The following is a 17,996-nucleotide window of genomic DNA, read 5'->3' as shown; positions in this document are numbered from 1 at the left end:
CGGGTCCTACCTGGTGTGAGTTTTAAGCTGCCAGGTCCAGGACTCAAACCATGATGAAGTTGGAAATTCAGAATTTTGGGCCCTATCCCAGACCGGGTGGATCTGAATCTGTTTTTACAGTTTAACAAAATCCCAAAGTGATTCATATTATGTTGGTGCAAAAGCAATTGAGGTTTTGGACCATGAATTTTAAATCATTATAACCTGACTTAAACACATCTTTATTAAACAAACTAGAAACCACTATAGTCAACACATTTTTGCCAACAAGAAATAAATGTTTATGGGGACCAGCAGTTAGCGTAATGGCTATGTTGCTGGACTCCCATGTAGTCGACCGCGTTTTGCATCCTGGACCCAGTGGCTTAAAACTCACGTCGGATGCGTGTGTGTGCTTGCCCAAGATCCTGAGAGGAGAACGGAGGAGATTATGGTGTGGCAATCCCCCCTGGGAGGGGGGGTGATTTCTCGCTTTTCTATCTCTCTGTCTTTCTCTGTCTGGCAAGCACACGCTCCCTATAGCAAAAACCTCTCAAAAAGAAAGAAAGAAAGAAAGAAATGTTTATTCCTATAGTGTAAAAATCCATGCTTCAGAAGTCAGTAGATTCTTGGAAAGTATCTTCTCCATCCTGCTAGTTGTGGAAGCATTTTTCCCTATCAAAAAGTTACCAGAATGCTTGAAGTAGTAGTATTTGATTGGTAAGAAAGAGGTCAGGCAAATATAGTGGATGAGACAAAACTTTGTAGATCAATTCTTTCAACTTTCTGGAAGTGTTAGTTGTGTGACTCTTGGTTGGGCATTGTCATGAAGGAGTAGGTCCTTCCTGTTGATCGCACCTTTCAGTGCATCCCATTGGTTTGCTTCCTACATACTTCTCAGGTGTATTGTTTTTGCCAGGATCCAGAAAACTGTGGTGGATCAGACCACACCAAATAATGACCATGACTTTTTGGCTTTGGGAAGTGCTTTGGAGCTTCTTCTAAGTCTAGCCACTGAGCTAATCATCGCTTGTTATGTAAAATCCACTTTTCTTCACATGTCACATCCTAATCAAGAAATGGTTTATCGTGATCAAGAAATGGTTCATTGTTTTGTAGAATAAGAGAAGGCTACACTTCAAAATGATGTGGTTTTTTTTCCACTCAGTTTATGAGGCACTTACTTAATAAGATTTTTCACCTTCTCGATGTACTGCAAATGCCAAATGACCATAGAATGATCTACATTGAGTTCTTTGGCAACTTCTTGTGCAGTTATAAGAGGATCAGCTTCCATGATTGCTCTCAATTTGTTGTTCAAGCCCTACCTCTCCTCCTCTGGAATTGTGAATGGAAAGAAATGCAGAATAGAGCTCATAGAGCTTAGATGGTGATTTCATGTTTCTTTTAAGGTACATGTTATGTACCACTACATGTTTGAAGTAGGCTAGAGACCATAGCTGAATAAATGATTCATTCCTCCTTAGCTTATTTGAGAATGAGGAAAATGATAGGTGGTATGCTTTGTTTGAAGCATTTTAAAAGTACCTTTTCAAAACCAGATGTTACTCCCCGTTATGTCCAAACAGAACACCTGACTATATGCATCAGCAATTTAAAAGTTATCTCCACCTGATAGTCTCTCACTTATTGGTATTTCTGACCTTATGCCCAAAAGTCAGCAAGCTGACTTTTTAACTTTGCTCATGCAAATTTAAAAAAGTTTTTAGCTTTTTAACATCCTCACCTTCAATGTCAGGCAGGACTGCTATTAGCTAGCTTTTATGCCAAAGGTAGCACACAAGTAGATTTTCACTACAAGGATCTTCTATTTCATAACCTATTACAAGTTTCTCGTAAGTGCAGCAATTGTGATCACCTCATCCCTACTCCAAACTCATCTGGAAACTCCTTACAATCAGTGGCACCCAAATTGTAACAGTGGTCAACAGTAACTTTCAGCAGTGGCTTCTCACACGTCCTCTCACATGTTTTTGTTTAACACTTCAGTGAATGAATTCCATATGCCAGCATATTCTTTTAAGACGGTTTCCCTTACTGAGATTCTTTTAGTACACAACTTCTTAAACTTTGTTGTCTTTGCTTTTATTAAGGAAGACTGAGATGTTAAGTTAGAGATGATTAGTCTGGTTTGCTAACATTTAGTATCTCTTCTATGGTAATATTTATTGTGAAAGTAAATCGTGACTTTGAAAGTTAACCTAGTGTGTACTCTTCAGAAATCATTTTCTACAACTCTAAATAGAGACCCAGAGAACAAACTCAGCTCCCAGTTCTGTAGCAGTCAGAAGCTAAACTTTATTTTATATTCAGGTTTTGGATAATCTGTGAAGCTGAGAGGCTAAAAATAGTAATTGACCCTGCTGTATATATCAGGAATAAGTTAGATAATAAAAATGCATCAATTTTCACAGCCACACTGATTGTACTCTAGGAATATTGCTTCTCAATCATGTATGTTCATAGGAATCTCAAGGAGATCTGAACCAAATTCTGGTTTAGAGGCCTAGGATGGGAGAGAGTTGGGCAGTTAGGCTAGGGTTCTGCATTTCTTACAAGCTCCCAGTTGATACAACTGGTGGCATGGTGGTTAAGACACTGGATTCCCACATGGCTGACCATGGTTCAAATTCTAGACCTCGAGGCTTGTTTTCTCACTTTTCCTCTTTCTCTCACTGGTGAGCACATTACTACTTAATTTGCTGTATAGCAAATTAAATAACAGTAATAATAATAATAAGTAAAATTAAATAATTATTTAAAAATAAATATGCTCTTTAGAAAATAATGATAATAAATCCAGGTGGAAGGTAGCTGATATGACCTTGCCATCAGTCTGTAGGAAGTGACTATAATAATGACTACTTAGAGCTATCCTCAAGAAATTTTCTTTGTAAAGGGACAGATATTAATTTTTTGTGTGTACATGTGTTTAGTTTTTTTGCTATAGAGTATGTGTTCTTGCCAAAGGCAGAGAGAAAGGATAAAAGGTGAAAAATCACCCCCTGAGGGAGATGGCCATGCCACAATTCCTTTTTCATTCTCCTCCCAGGATTTTGGGCAGGTGCACACACACTTGGAGTGTTTTTCAAGCATCTGGATCCGGGACGCACACTATGCAGCTAGCCATGTGGGATCCAGCCACCTTAACCACTATGCCACTGACTGGCTCTGTTTTCTTATTTTTACAACTTAAAAAACAAGCTTTAAAACCACCTTAGCTCTGGGACCAGCAGTTAGCGTAATGGCTATGTCGCTGGACTCCCACGTAATCGACCGCGGTTCGTGTCCCAGACCCGGTAGCTTAAAACTCACGCCAGGCGCATGTGCGTGCGTGCCCAAGATCCCGAAAGGAGAATGGAGGAGAAGGGATTGTGGCATGACCATCCCCCCTGGGGGGTGATTTCTTGCTTTCTGTCTCTCCGTGTCTCTCTCTCTCTCTGTCTGTCTGGCGAGCGCACGTGCCCTATAGCAAAAACCTCTAAAAAAAACAAAACAAAACAAAAACAAAACCAAAAACTACCATAGCTCTGAGGCATATTCCTGGCCTAGAACAAGAAACTGGAGTCAAATCCAGTGTGTTTGTCAAGTTAGTCCATGACTTCCAGACCTGACTTGACATGAGTCACTTATTTTGTCACGACTATTGGATGAGTGTAGGAGAACCATAAGGATTCCAGCTCCAAAGAACTTTACCAGAAAGTCTGTGTGTTGTTCAGCTGTGTTTGTTGTCTTTGTGTGTTATTTAGAAGAAAATGAAAAAAAGCTACTATGTGATTAACCGTCATACAAAATGAAAGCCTCTAAAAGGCATTCAATTCACATTTAGATCATAAAGAGGAGGTAGGGCATGGGCCAGCCAATGGCATGATGGTTAAGATGGCTATGTGCCACATGGCTGACTCTGCAATTTGAGTTGGAGACCTAGCAGCTTAAAAAACACATTGGATGCATGTGCATGCAATGGAGGAGAAGGGATTACATGTGACTGTTGCCCATAGGAGGTGCTTTCCCACTTTTTCTCTCTCTCTGTCAAGTGCACATACTCTGGCAAATATTTAAAAGAAGAAAGAAATGGACTGTCATTTATGTCATCAGCCTATACTGTGAGTCCGTACGATATCCACTCATGGTTAAAAACTTCATCAGACTTATATCTGAATTCTAGTTTTACTATTTACTATCTGCATAACTTTGGTTAAGTTATTAAACTTCTCTGAGATATAATACCCCGTCAATAAAGAGTTGTTAATGTTATGTGAGAATGTATATTTAAAGTGCTTAACATAGTTCTTGGCACTTAGAAAACAATCATAAACTGTGATTGACTACTACCACTTATTATGAATATGTCTGAATCCTATGAAAGAATCTTCATGACTGTCAGGCTGTCTTTTGGGGTTTTCATAGATTGTGGCTCTCATAGCATTCATGCTCTTCTTAAGGTCTCTGCAGACATAATGTGGAAACTTCAAATTATACCTTAGTAACAATATATTCAGTTTCTGCAGAGCCAAGTGAAACCTCTAAAGCAAGCAAGTCATTATTCCATGTACTTTTTTTTAGAGAGAGATTTCTGCCATAAGGCAGGTGTGCTCACCTGAGACAGAGAGAGAAAAAGTGAGAAATCACACCCCCGAAGGGCATGTCCGTGCCACAATTCCTTCTCCATTCTCCTCTTGGGATTTTGTGCCTGTATCCATATACACCTGGCATGAGTTTCAACCTCCAGGTCCAACACTTGAACTGTGTCTGACCATCTGGGAGTCCATCATCTTAACGATGATGCCACCTGCTACCCCTCTCCCATTCATTTTCATTACTGGGTCCCTTTAGGCCAAAACTTGGCTATCAGTGGCTATGTCCATCACTTATTTTGAGGAGTATTGAGAACAGGTCTTCTCAGTGACTGGCTGATCGTAATTTTATTTCAGTGTTTCATTGGATACTGAATACCGTGAAAATTTTTGTCTGCTATGTCAGGAAGTCTAGATATTACTGGGTAAAGTAATAGTATCAGCAGTGTCCTTGTATAAGAAAGGCTTATAGAAATTGCAAGAAATTTTTAAAGGTATAATAATGAATAACTATAAACACTCTTTTTTAAGTGTAAATATTTTTTAGTGAAATGTTTAAAAATTTATTTTTAAAATTTAAGAAATTGTTTCTTTGTTATTTTTTGTTTGTGTGTTTAAGATATTTTGCTATATGACACGGGCTCTTGCCAGAGAGACAGACAGAAAGCAAAATATTATTCCCCAGGGGAGATAGCCACTTTGCAATCCCTTCTTTTCCATTCTATCTGAATCTTGAGCATGCATATACACACACTTGGCTTGAGTTTTAAGCTGCCGGAGCTGAGACTCAAACTGCAGTCGACCACATGGGAGTCCAGCAACATAACCATTACGACATCTTCTGGTCTCATTGTTTTAACCAAAGGAACACTTTTTATTATTGAAAAACAAGAATTTCTAATCTTAAAATCAGAAACTACTGATATTTAAATAACTTTATATCATTTCAAATACATGCTGTAAATAATTTTAGCATTTTATTATACTGTTACTATATTTTTAATGTTTTTGAATATTTAGAATGAAATACTTTGTCATTTTAATTTATGGTTGCAAAAACTTTTTTAGCTTTTAGTAAAGCATGGAGGAGACTTGTTTGCAGAAAATGAAAATAAAGATACCCCTTGTGACTGTGCTGAAAAGCAACATCACAAAGATTTGGCCCTCAATCTGGAATCTCAGATGGTATTCTCACGGGATCCCGAAGCTGAAGAAATAGAGGCTGAATATGCTGCTTTAGATAAACGAGAGGTAAGTATGTGATGATAATTTTAGCTTCTATTTTAAATTTTACATTTTTTCTTCTTTAAAATTTGGTTTATGTGGTCTTTATAATATGCTAAATATATTGTCATCTTTGTGGTTATAAGTAAAAAATACATCTAGAAAACCTGGGAGTAGAGAGTCTTTTCTCTATCATATATGTGTATGTCTACTTATATAGATAGAGGTGCTGATGTATGGTATGAATCCTACCTACTCCTACTTCTCCAGAGCTCCAGTTCTCCTGTTCCTTAGACTCTTCTTCTCTCTGGATTGCTCTTAATCAACAGATAAGATTTGGTAACTCCAGTTGACCACTTTTCCCCACCCTAGTTCCTTTCCCCTTTAGTCTTAGCCCCATCTCACTGATCTTCACAGGAGGGAAACAAAACTTCAGCTCTGTCTGTACATACCACCATTCTCACCCTCTGTTCACTCTTCAGCTCACTCTACTGTGACTGTACTCTCTTTTTTTAGTTCCTTCATGGAACTGTACTTGTCATGGAGTCACACATTGCCAAACCCAGTAGTTATTTTGTCTTTCTTGAATTCCTCAGCAGCACTTGACACAGTTGACCACTCTCTTCCTTGTCAAACAGACTTCCCTTGGTTTGATGATAACATTCTCTTTGGGTTTTTCTAGAAGTTTCCCTGTCTCAGTAAACATTACCTCCATCCACTGAGTTCCTCAAGCATAAACATGACAGACTTCCTTGATTCCTCATGTTCCTTAACTCTCACATCCAACTGGGGAATCCTGTCAATTCTACCTCAAAAAATGTAACCTAAATTCATACTCTTCCCAATCTTTACCTCTTCCTCCTATGCCCTCACCATCATCACTTCTCCTCTGAACTACTTCAATACTTTTGTTACTGTTCTCCTTCGTTCTGTTCTTGTACCTTTAGAATCAGTTTTATTCACAGGATCCAGAGTGACATTTTTAATTTAAATTATATACTTTAAGTCATTTAGTGACTTTTCATTCTACTTAGAATAAATTACAAACTATTTGCTCAGATGTAAGTTCTTATACAGCCTGACTACTACCTACCTCTCAGCATCATTTCATACCTTTTCACCCAGTATTCTTTACTTTACTTGTAATATTTAGACTACACCAAGTTTTTTGCATTTGCTTTTTCCTCTCTGATATCCTTTCCCAGTTATTATCCTGGCTGGCTCAGAGAAATAGTCTCAGCTTTTTCTTTCTAAAATAGGTCCCCCTCTTCTATTATCCTTTAAAATAATATCTTGTTATTTTATGTTTTAAATTCTGTTTTTTACTAATATTTTCGACTGACAAATCATGTTTGTATACATGTAGGGGGTACAATGTTATGTGTGTATATACACACAATGTGGAACAACTAAAATCAAACTAACCTATCTATTGTATAACTTGCCTATAATTTTTATGTAAGACATTTGAAATTTAGTTATTTCAAAATATACAATATATTATTATCGACTACAGTCACCCTGCTACGCGATAGATCTCAAAACCTATTCCTCCTGTCCATCTAAAACTTTGTACTGTATTGATTCTACATAGGATCCAGCATGTGCTATAGTCACACATTTTGTGTATGTATTTGTTTACTTGTTGCTAGCCTTTCTTACCTATTAGATTTTCAACTCCATATTGGCTAGAAGCCTAGCTGCCTTACTCAACAGAGTATAATATTTTCAGTGTCTGACACACTACTTACACAAAGTAGGCATCCACAGGTAGTTCTTAAATAAACTAACACAATAAATCCTTTCCTCCCAAAATGATTTTTATTCCTCATGTTCAATGCTAACTTGATTCTAGAAGGAATAATATAACTACTGGTTTGTATGTGCCTAGGAAAAAAATTATAAAACCAGTATAAAAACAAAACAGTTTGTTTGGGGGAGGGAGGGAGGAATAAAGAATGTTGCTTAATGGGTATGGGGTTTTCTTTTTTGAGGGGGAGTGTTTCTTTTTACAGTGATGAAAATGTTTTGTAACTAGTTAGAAATGGTGAGCGTACAACATTACGAATGTACTAGCAGCCATTAACTTACACATTTTACAATGGCTAATTTATGTATGTGAGTTTTACTTAATTAAAAGAAAATGCTTTTACCTTCTAGTTTGACTGGTCAACTCCAGATCACTTTGCCTATGTTAGTGATTTAACCTGGTCTTGTAGTACTAAGTCACATAATTAGGTAACATTAAAAAGTTGTGTTCTTAAGGTAAAATGTATATTTTAGCTAAGTTCTTGATATATTTAATGATCTGCACAGTATATAGCATTATATATTCATATCAAAATTCTGACTACTCTGCCAGACACCATATGCCTAGAGCTAACAGTGAAGAACAAAGATAAACACCTGCCCTATGGGTGATTGTATTTCCAGCAGTTAGAAAGAAACACACAAATTTTTTTTTATTTTTTCAAGAGAGGTATTTGCTATCAGGCATGTGCTCTTAATGGAGAGACAGAGAAAGTAAGAAGCCACAATCTCTTCTCCATTCTCCTCTCAGGATTTTAGGCATGCTCACACATGCTGCCAGTGTATTTCTTTTTTCTTCTTTCTTTCTTTTTTTTTTTTTCTTTTGAGAGAGAGGTTTTTGTCATAGAGCGCATGTGCTCGCCAGACAGAAAGCGAGAAATACCCTCCTGGGGAGGGATAACCATGCCACAATCCCTTCTCCATTCTCCTCTTGGGATCTTGGGCACACACATACACGCACCCGGCATGAGTTTAAGCCCCTGGGTTGGGGACTCGAGCCACGGTTGACTACATGGGGGTCCAGCGACATAGTCATTACACAAACTGCTGGTCTCACACCCAGTGTATTTCAAGTAACTGGGCCTAGGATTCAAACTGTGGTCAGCCAGGTGGGAGTCCAGCACTTTAACTACTTTACCACCTACTGGCCCCTACACAAATAATTTTAGCATAATTTTAGTTAGTACTTAACTGCTGTAAAGAAATAAAAACAAAACGATGAATTCCAGTGATGGCTGGAATTTAAATTTATTTAAATCCTTAAAGACTAGAGAGGTGCCAGCAGGTGGTGTGACGGTTAAGACACTGAACACTCACATAGCTGATCACAGTTCAAGTCCTGGACCTGGTGTCTTGCATTCTCACTGTCTCATGAGCCTTATAGGAAATTAAATAACAGTAACAATAATAATAATAAATTCTTTTTAAAAAAAAAAGACTAGAGAAACTAATGAGTATTAGGCTTAGGTAGGGGTTTGACCCTATAGGAAGAAAATTATGTGACTACATCTGAGTAAGTGAAGGAAAAAGTAGACATTATATTGCTGTACAAGTCCATTTGACCCAGCTGCAGTGGCACAGGGGTAACAGAAGTGCCCTATGAACTCAGAAGCTATATGACCCTTCTGTGGATTTGGATCCCTGGGTTGGCTTGAAAGCACACTGGATTGGGACATGGGCGCCCAGGATCCCAAGGAACTGGAAGGCTGAGGGAAGGGGATCAAACTGTGATGAGATGCTGTTAAGGATGTTTTTGTTTGACAACCTCCCTCCCTCCTGCATGTGTCCATTCCCCATCATTAAAAAAAAAAAAAAAAAAATCTAAAGAATCTCCCCCTCCCCCCCCACTTTCCCAGTCTGTAACTCCAGAAGGCCCAAGGTTCTTTTGTTCTTTTTGTGGAAAGGAGCCCATAAACTGCATTAGCTGGCCTCATGGCTAAAAGGTTTAATGTTCCCTGCTCTGAAGGAGCAGCTGCCTTCCTATTAGATCAGAGAACAGGTCAAGGTAGCCTAGGTCTTGATGCCCAGACAAAAACAACTAAGTAAAGAGAAAGGAAACTGAAATGAAAAGAAGGGTCTAAGAATTATCAAGTCTTTCGTTGGTGTTTTATTTCCCTTTTCCCTTCAAGTCTAACCTTGTGGATCAGCTAATGAGAGATTAGTATTAAGGCAAATTAGAAGTATTCTCTTTCCCAAGAGTGTCTTTAACATCTTCATTTTAAGTTATCAATATAGTTGGGTAAATAAGTGCCCATTCTTTCTTTTCTTTTACAACATGTTTTACCTGTACAGTCTAGCGGGGAGAGACAGTTTTCATTGTGGGGAAAAAAAAATAACAAAAACAAAGATTTACTTCGTAATTCCTCTATACTATAGTCTTTTTGAAACAGTTTTTGAAGATAATTGTCAGTTAAACAGTATTAAAGTGATGCAGTTGCATGTTAGACTGCTTTACATTTCTTCAATGGTTTTTGATAGCAGTAGTATGTGACTAATGTAAAAGAGGTCCTTTAATTCAAAGTTTCTTTTTTTTCCCTATGTATTAGTACTACTTTGAAGGTTATTGCTGATTTGTGTTTAATCTGAAAATAGAAGCAGTTTATGTTTGCAAAAAAGAGAAAGGCACCTTCATTTTAATCCTTCCTGCAGAAGAATGAGCTAGTGCCCACTTGGGATTGAGCAGTGTATTGAAATGCGTCACATGACCTAATTACAGTTCTGTGCAGAGATTGGGAGTGGATATGTTCGTGTTCATGAAGGAAGTATATCTCTGTCCCTCAGGAACTATTTTTCTTGTAGTGTTAGTTAAGTTTAAAACTGCACGCATTTTTAAAACCTTAATCATGGGACCAGCAGGTGGCATGGTGGTTAGGGTGCTGGACTCCCACATGGCCAACCATGGTTCAAGTTCTAGATCTGGCGAGGTTTGTTAAGTACTCAGAGTTCTCTGAAAACTGAGATAGATGTTGCTAGAGGATATTCTCAGGGGTTGTTTTTCTGATAAGTACTTGGGAATTCCTACTATTTTTTAAGCTATGGCCTTTAGTTTTATGCTTGTGGCAGTAAATGGGTTACTTCTATGTAAAGAAATGGTATAGATTAGTGAATTGATATCAATGATAAAAACCCATTATTGAATAAAATTGAGGAAAAAAATTGCCTAATGACACATGTAATTTTATGCCATAAGCTGACAGTTATAAATCAAATTGTTAGTGATTGTCATAGGCAAGGATAGGGGAGATTAAGGAAATGGAACGGGGAAAACACATCACAGGCTGTTACAGCTTTATGAAATTTTGCCTCTTGTTTTGAAAAGCACTTGAAACAAGTATTGTAAAAATCTTACAATAAATTTTGAATGGTTAAGAGTATTCTTTATATGATTTCTGCTAAACAAAATTGATAAAGGACAACAAAAGTAAAAGAAGCTTTAGATGTTGTAGCATCTATAGCTAGAAAACAAAGAAGCATTAAAGAACACTTCAATAAACGGAGATACTGTGTTTATGAGTAAGAAATCTGAAGAATATGACATTGTCGTTTCTTTCCAAATTAATTAATAGGTATCATATAATCTCTCTAGCAATCACAAATAGTTGGAATTTGATTAAGTCTACAGTTCACAGAAAAAACAAGAGCAAAGACTACAACAAAATATTCGAGAAAACAAAAAAGAAATACTACAAGTGGCTTTTTAAAACTTTTTTTTAAAGAGATTTTTGTGATAGGGTATGTGCAGTCACTAGAGAAACAGAGACAGAAAGTGAGAAATCACCTCCCAAGGGGGATATCTATGCTGCAGTCTCTGCTCCATTTTCCTCTCAGGATTTCGGGCATGCACGCACGTGTTTCCAGTGTGAGTTTTAAGCCACTGAGTTCAGGTCTCTAACCGTGGTTGACTATGTGGGAGTCTAGCAACATAATGATTACAACCATCCACTGGTTCCACCTTTTAGAACTTTTTTTTTCTTTTTTTTAGAGAGCTTTTTGCTACAGGTGTGTACGTTCACCAGAAAGATAGAAACAGAAAGACAGAGGGGAACCAGCAGTTAGCGTAATGGCTATGTCACTGGACTCCCACATAGTCGACCACGGTTCTTGTCCCGGACTCGGTGGCTTAAAACTCATGCTGGGTGCGTGTGTGTGCGTGCCCAAGATCCCAAGAGGAGAATGGAGGAGAAGGGATTGTGACGTGACCTTGCCCCCTGGGGGGTGATTTCTCGCTTTCTGTCTCTATGTCTCTCTCTGTCTGTCTGGCGAGTGCACGCACCCTATAGCGAAAACCTTTCCAAAAAAAAAAGAAACAGAAAGACAGAAAGCAAGAAATCACCCCCCGGGTGGATGGCCATGCCGTAATCCCTTCTTATCCAGTGAAATAGCAATTATGAGTTTTTAACAAGTGTAAATTATTGATGAGTGAGTAACTACTATAATAGTGTACCTAAATGAATACATAAATATTCACACACAAGTGATTTACAAAAAGAACAGACTGATAAAATTACATGAGACCGTTAGTAAAGGTTATTGCTTCAAAACTGAAGATGGTCTTACCATGATAGTATGATACTTTCATTTTTAGAATAATAAAGTACATGAAGCCATAGCATCCACTTTCCAGCTTAAAAGACACTTGTAAAAGGATAGTTTGAAGTTTGTGGTAGTGGAGCATGAAAAAGACTTTTGAACTTCAGTAACAAAATTGAAATGGGAAGATTAAATAAGGATAATCATGTATATATGTTTATAGGTATTTTGATACTTCCTAAGAATAAAGTAGCCGATTTAACTTTATTTTTCTTCTTTTCAAAGCCATATGAAGGATTAAGGCCTCAGGATCTTCGCAGATTGAAAGATATGCTAATTGTGGAAACTGCAGACATGCTTCAGGCTCCTCTATTTACTGCTGAAGCTTTACTTCGAGCTCATGGTAATGAAAGAAATGTCTTATGCTTTGGATAACATGGGTGCCTTTTGAAACGTTTCAGTTAAAAGATGGCTATTTTCATAATTTACTATAAATCATTTAAAATGATTTATTAAACAAGTCTGAGCTTTTTTATGTGTAGAAGTTACTGCATTACTAGGACCAGCAGTTAGTGTAATGGCTATGTGACTGGACTCTCATGTAGTCAACCGCAGTTCGCGTCCCGGACCTGGTGGCTTAAAACTCACGCCAGGCGCGTGTGCGTGCGTGCCCAAGATCCCAAGAGGAGAATGGAGGAGAAGGGATTGAGGCGTGGCCATCCCCCCTGGGGGCTGATTTCTAGGTTTCTGTCTCTCTCTGTCTGTCTGGCGAGCGCACGCACCCTATAGCAAAAACCTCTCAAAAAAAAAAAAAAAAAAAGAAGTTACTGCATTTCTAACAGCATCCTTACAACTTTTGCAATTTGAAGTGTAAATTGACTATAAATCAAAGAGGAGAAATTGGAAACTTTTCTTTAAAAACTGAGCTACTAAATCAACATAAAGATTTTTCTCAGTTTAGAATTGGGTCTGATTTGAGTGGAGTTGGACATTCGAATCCATAGTCCTAGTCCTGGTTTTGATTGCAATTTTTAATAATGTCATTCAAGTATAAAATTGTAGTAGTTCAGTTAAATACTTAATACTTGTGTTATTAGTGTTGTTCAATTGTGTTTGTTTTACGTAGAAGCTGTGTCTTACCATGTACTGCACAAAACAAAGTTAGAAAATCACTTAGGAATATACTACCGCACTTAAGAATTCTGGAATTTGTGTGTCAGGTTTTTTTGTTCTTTTTTTTTTTTTTTTTTTTTTTGAAGTAAACTTGCTCTTTAATGGAAAATGGGAGGGAGCGCTTCTGCAGGAACAAAGCCTAGGGTATCAGAAACGCAGCCCTCTTCGGGCTAAGTCGGCTTGGGCCTCTTGAATCTGGCTCTGTAGTTCATGGGTGGCATTCTCTTCAGTCATGAAAAGTGGCCATGTGATAACCCACAATCCCCAGGGCATAGCAGCTAGCAGACACTAGCAAGTAGGTGGGCAGTGGCCACAGCGTCTCTTGGCAGGGCAAGAGCAGTTCCAGCCCAGGGCTGTCATGGTCAGGGCCACCCAAGCAGAGCCCAAGAGTGCCAGTCCCCAAAGCTGTTGTCCTAATTTATTCATGGTTCCCTTTCCTCCATTTATTCCTTTCCCTGCATGAACACGTCCAGACTTTTTGTTTTTTAAGATCTAACCAGCTTTACCTAGGAAATTTTCATAAGTATGCAGCTTTGTAAGCTCTTTATGATTCATTCTGGAAGTTATTATATGCTGGTTTGAAACCTCTCAGTGCACACTTGATATTTGACATTTTGGCTTGTTTTAAAGAAAAATGTTTTCTGATTCAAATTCTTTTTTTAAAAAAGAAAGTTATTTGTTGAATTAAAAAATAATAGCAAAAAATATGTTAACAAAGAAAGGTAAATAGCTATTCTATTCCAGTCATTTCGAGACTTTAGCTGTCTTATTTTAACCACCATCTATACAAAACTAAAATGCCACCTTCAAAATTATTCTTATTAGAAAAAAATTAAACTCCACATACCATTATCTGTTGATCATCACTATTAATAAATTTGGCATAGGGGCCCAGCAGATGGCATAGTGGTTATGTCACTAGACTCCCACATAGTTGATTGCGATTTGAATCCTAGACCTGGTAGCTAAAAACTCATGGGGGTACAGGGAGAGAATTAGCAGGTGGTGTAGTGGTTAAGGCATTGGACACTCCTACATGGCTGACTACAGTTTGAGTACTGGACCTGGTGGCTTGCTTTCTCACTTTCTCTTTCTCTCTCTCTCTGTCTCTCTCTGGTCAGATTAAAATAAATGAATGAATAAATAAAAAAATATTTTTTAAGAATTTTATGTCAGGTGTGTATACAGATGTACTCAAGATCCCAAGAGGAGAATGGGGAAGGGATTGTAGTACGACCATTCCCCCTAGGGGGTGATTTCTTGCTTTCTGTCTATCCAGTGAGTGCACACGCCCTATTAAAAAACAAACAAACAAACAAAAAAACTCTCAATAAATAAGTTTCATGTATAACCTTTCAGAATCACTTCCTTCATTTTAATGTCAGTGTTTTCCATGGTTCTACAGTTGACTTTTCCTATTTTATATTCCACAGATTCTTAAATTTTAGTGAAATAATAATTGCCTGGTGTTCTAGTCCATTTATTTGTCACTAACAAAGAATAGAGGTTTATTTAGCTCATAGTTTTGATGATCTAAGGTCAAAGGGCCACATCCACTAAGCATCTCGTTGTTCATGGGGACTTTCTGCATAGTTCACAGGTGCCATGGGCCATCACGTGACAAGAGTTTGTGTGTCTGTGTGTTTGTGTTCATGTCTGTGTCTCTTTTCTTTTTCCTTATAAATCCATCAGGATTCAATCAGGGGGCCCCCACTCTGATGACTTTATCTAACTAACTCTCAGAAGTTCACCTCTTAATCCCAGAGTTAGATTAAGCTCCCACTCTGTTAATATGGTTACAATCAAATTTCAACACATGAATTTTAGGGGAACACATCAAACCATGATATCTGGGAAATTAAACATAGATTCTCAGGACTAACTCCTTAAAGTCTTAAGTTTATATAGGTATAGGTATGGATAAGGCATAAAAATAAGTATTATAAACAAGTCTACCAAGTGGACCACTCTCTGAGAAGCATTGCTGTGCACATTTATCTAATGAAACCAATGGTTGAAAAAAAACAGCGGAAGGGAACCAGCAGTTAGCCTAATGGCTATGTCGCTGGACTCCCACCTAGTCGACTACAGTTTGCATCCCGGACCTGGTGGCTTAAAACTCATGCCGGGCGCGTGTGCGTGCGTGCCCAAGATCCCGAGAGGAGAATGGAGGAGAAGGGATTGCGGCGTGGCCATCCCCCCTGGGGGGTGATTTCTCACCTTCTATCTCTTTGTCTCTCTCTGTCTGGCGAGCGCACGCGCCCTATAGCGAAAAACCTCTAAAAAAAAACAACAACAACAAAAAAAAACCCACCTGAACACTAAAGAGTATGTCACAACCTGAATTTAATCAAGTGTTCTAGACTGTATTTCTAAATGGAATATTTATTATTTTCTCCTCAATCTAATGGTGTCCACAGGTAAACTTATATTTCCCACCAAGATTCACTAAATTGCCCTACCCAGAAACTTGAAAGTCATACTTGACTCCTTCATCTTTATTATTTCTGACCACAATCCCATCATTTCTCCTCCTAAATATCTCTCAGCTTACCTGCATGCTCCATATCTCTTCCCATTCCCACTGCCACAGACTGAAATTCAGGTTCTCATTATTTTCCATCTAAATTTTGCACTGAGTCCGAGTCTCCAATGTAGCCTTTCCTCTTTCACCCAGGTAATTTTCATGTCACCATTACAGTAAACTTCTAAAATACAACTTTTATCATGTCATCCCCTGTTGAATACTCATTATTTGCTCTCCACTGACTTAAAATCATCCAGATTTTTTAATAGACATGTGACACAGGCTTCTTTACCTGAAGTGTCAATCTTCCCACTTCTTTTCTATTTTTTTAAGTTTATTGTTTCTTGGGGCCAGCAGGTGGTGTGGTAGTTAAGGGAACTGGACTCCCACATGGCTGACCACAGTTCGAGTCCTGGACCTGGTGGCTTGCTTTCTCACTCACTCTCCCTCCCTCTCTCTCTCTCTCTCACTCTGTCCCTATCTGGTCAAATTAAAATAAGTAAATAGGGACCAGCAATTAGCGTAATGGCTATGTCGCTGGACTCCCACGTAGTCGACCGCAGTTCGTGTCCCAGACCCGGTGGCTTAAAACTCACGTCGGGCATGTGTGCGTGCATGCCCAAGATCCTAAGAGGAGAATGGAGAAGGGATTGCAGCGTGGCCATCTCCCCGGGGGTGATTTCTCGCTTTCTGTCTCTCTGTCTCTCTCTGTCTGTCTGGTGAGCACACGCGCCCTAAAGCAAAAAAGAAAGAAAGAAAGAAAGAAAGAAAGAAAGTTTAAAAAAAAAGTTTATTGTTTCTGTGAGGGGGGGTTAAGGCATACCCAAACAAGGCCCTCATGCTGCAATCCAACCACAGCTTCAAGTAGCCCAAATCTTAGGCATGTGTGCCAGGATGTACAGAGAAACCGCAGGACCCGAACTTACGACCTTACCATGTGGATCCAGTTGTTTAGCCACTGCTTCATCGTCTGGCACTAGTCTCACCTAGTTTTTTATTCCAACTTGTCTTTGGAAGTCTCTCTTCAAGGAAGCCTTTTCTAAGTGTGTCTTCTCAAGTCTCCATTAAGATTCTTCCTATTCTCATTAAATCCCAGACATATGTGTCAATACATTTATAATAATGCAATCTCTTTATTTGCTTTTCTTCTATATTTACCTGAGAACTTCCTCAATTTCTTGCTTGTTTCTGTAACATATTTAACATACTGATTTGTTGGAAAAGTCATGCCATGTTTTTGCATAGAAAAACTGATAAAACACACCATGTCTTTTCCAACAACCCAGTATACTGATCCCTCACAAAGTAATTATGAAATGAATAGATTGTATAAAATGTCTTCAGAAAGTTCACAGAAAGTACATAATAGGAAAGAAAAAAAAACAACTATATATGGATTTCAAATTTCTTCATACCAAAATAAACTCTTTATGTTCGCTCATATACCTGTAAAGTTACATTTTTTTAAAAAAATTTTAGCATAAGGTTCATAGCAACAGAAGGTATATATTGTCCCTTGCTTAAACTTTTAAATATAGAGTGGGTTTAAATATACTGTAGATCTCTCTGAAAAGAAGACAAGCTATTCATAAGTCGAGGGCTATGCGTAACAATTATGTTAGCTAAGGTACTGAAACAAAAATGGAGGCTCAAACACAGTAAGCATTACTTAATCATGTAATGATCTAGAGTATTTCCATTTAGATTAGGTGGGACAGTGCTCTGCTCTATTATCATTAAAGGACCTTAACTGACAGATTGTCATCTTACACAAAGTAGCTTCTGAGGGTGCCCTGGGGATTATCTATGTTCTAGCTAGCCAAAGAGGTAGGAGAAAGAGCATGGAAGAGTAAGTGTGGGAAATTTTTTTGGCAAATCTTTGAAGTGGCATATATCACTCAACATTGACCAGAATTCAACCACATGGCCACACTTAATTGCAGGCAAGTTATACTCTACAGCAGAGCCATCTCTGCCATAGGCATCTGCATTCAGTGGATAATGCAGTTTATCATTACAGTATCATATGGCGTCTAAGACTACTTTTACCAGTAATTTCACTGTAATTAGAGGAACTTTTTAAAGAATTTAATTTTATTTGTTATTATTTTTTAATTACCTATAGGACACATGACTTCAACAGAGAGATACGGCAG

At 38.1% G+C, this 17,996-nt stretch overlaps 1 protein-coding gene and 1 pseudogene across 4 annotated transcripts in view; one reads left to right on the top strand and one right to left on the bottom strand.

Moving 5' to 3' along the window:
* ANKIB1 (ankyrin repeat and IBR domain containing 1) overlaps positions 1-17,996 on the top strand; it is a 167,989-nt gene that overhangs the window by 67,648 nt on the left and 82,345 nt on the right. For all 4 annotated transcript variants that reach the window (XM_014590547.2, XM_006155542.3, XM_014590548.2 and 1 more), the window contains 2 exons: positions 5,646-5,828; positions 12,426-12,543. In XM_014590547.2, the coding sequence (XP_014446033.1) occupies positions 5,646-5,828; positions 12,426-12,543 (301 nt within the window). The remainder of the gene's footprint in view (positions 1-5,645; positions 5,829-12,425; positions 12,544-17,996) is intronic.
* On the bottom strand, positions 13,434-13,778 carry LOC102491892 (dolichol-phosphate mannosyltransferase subunit 3-like; annotated as a pseudogene).

Source organism: Tupaia chinensis, unplaced genomic scaffold (assembly GCF_000334495.1).
Source record: "Tupaia chinensis unplaced genomic scaffold, TupChi_1.0 Scaffold000460_1, whole genome shotgun sequence".
NCBI classification, from domain to species: domain Eukaryota; kingdom Metazoa; phylum Chordata; class Mammalia; order Scandentia; family Tupaiidae; genus Tupaia; species Tupaia belangeri.
The sequence above is the reverse complement of the archived record's forward strand: the minus strand, read 5'-3'. Positions and strand labels throughout refer to the sequence as shown.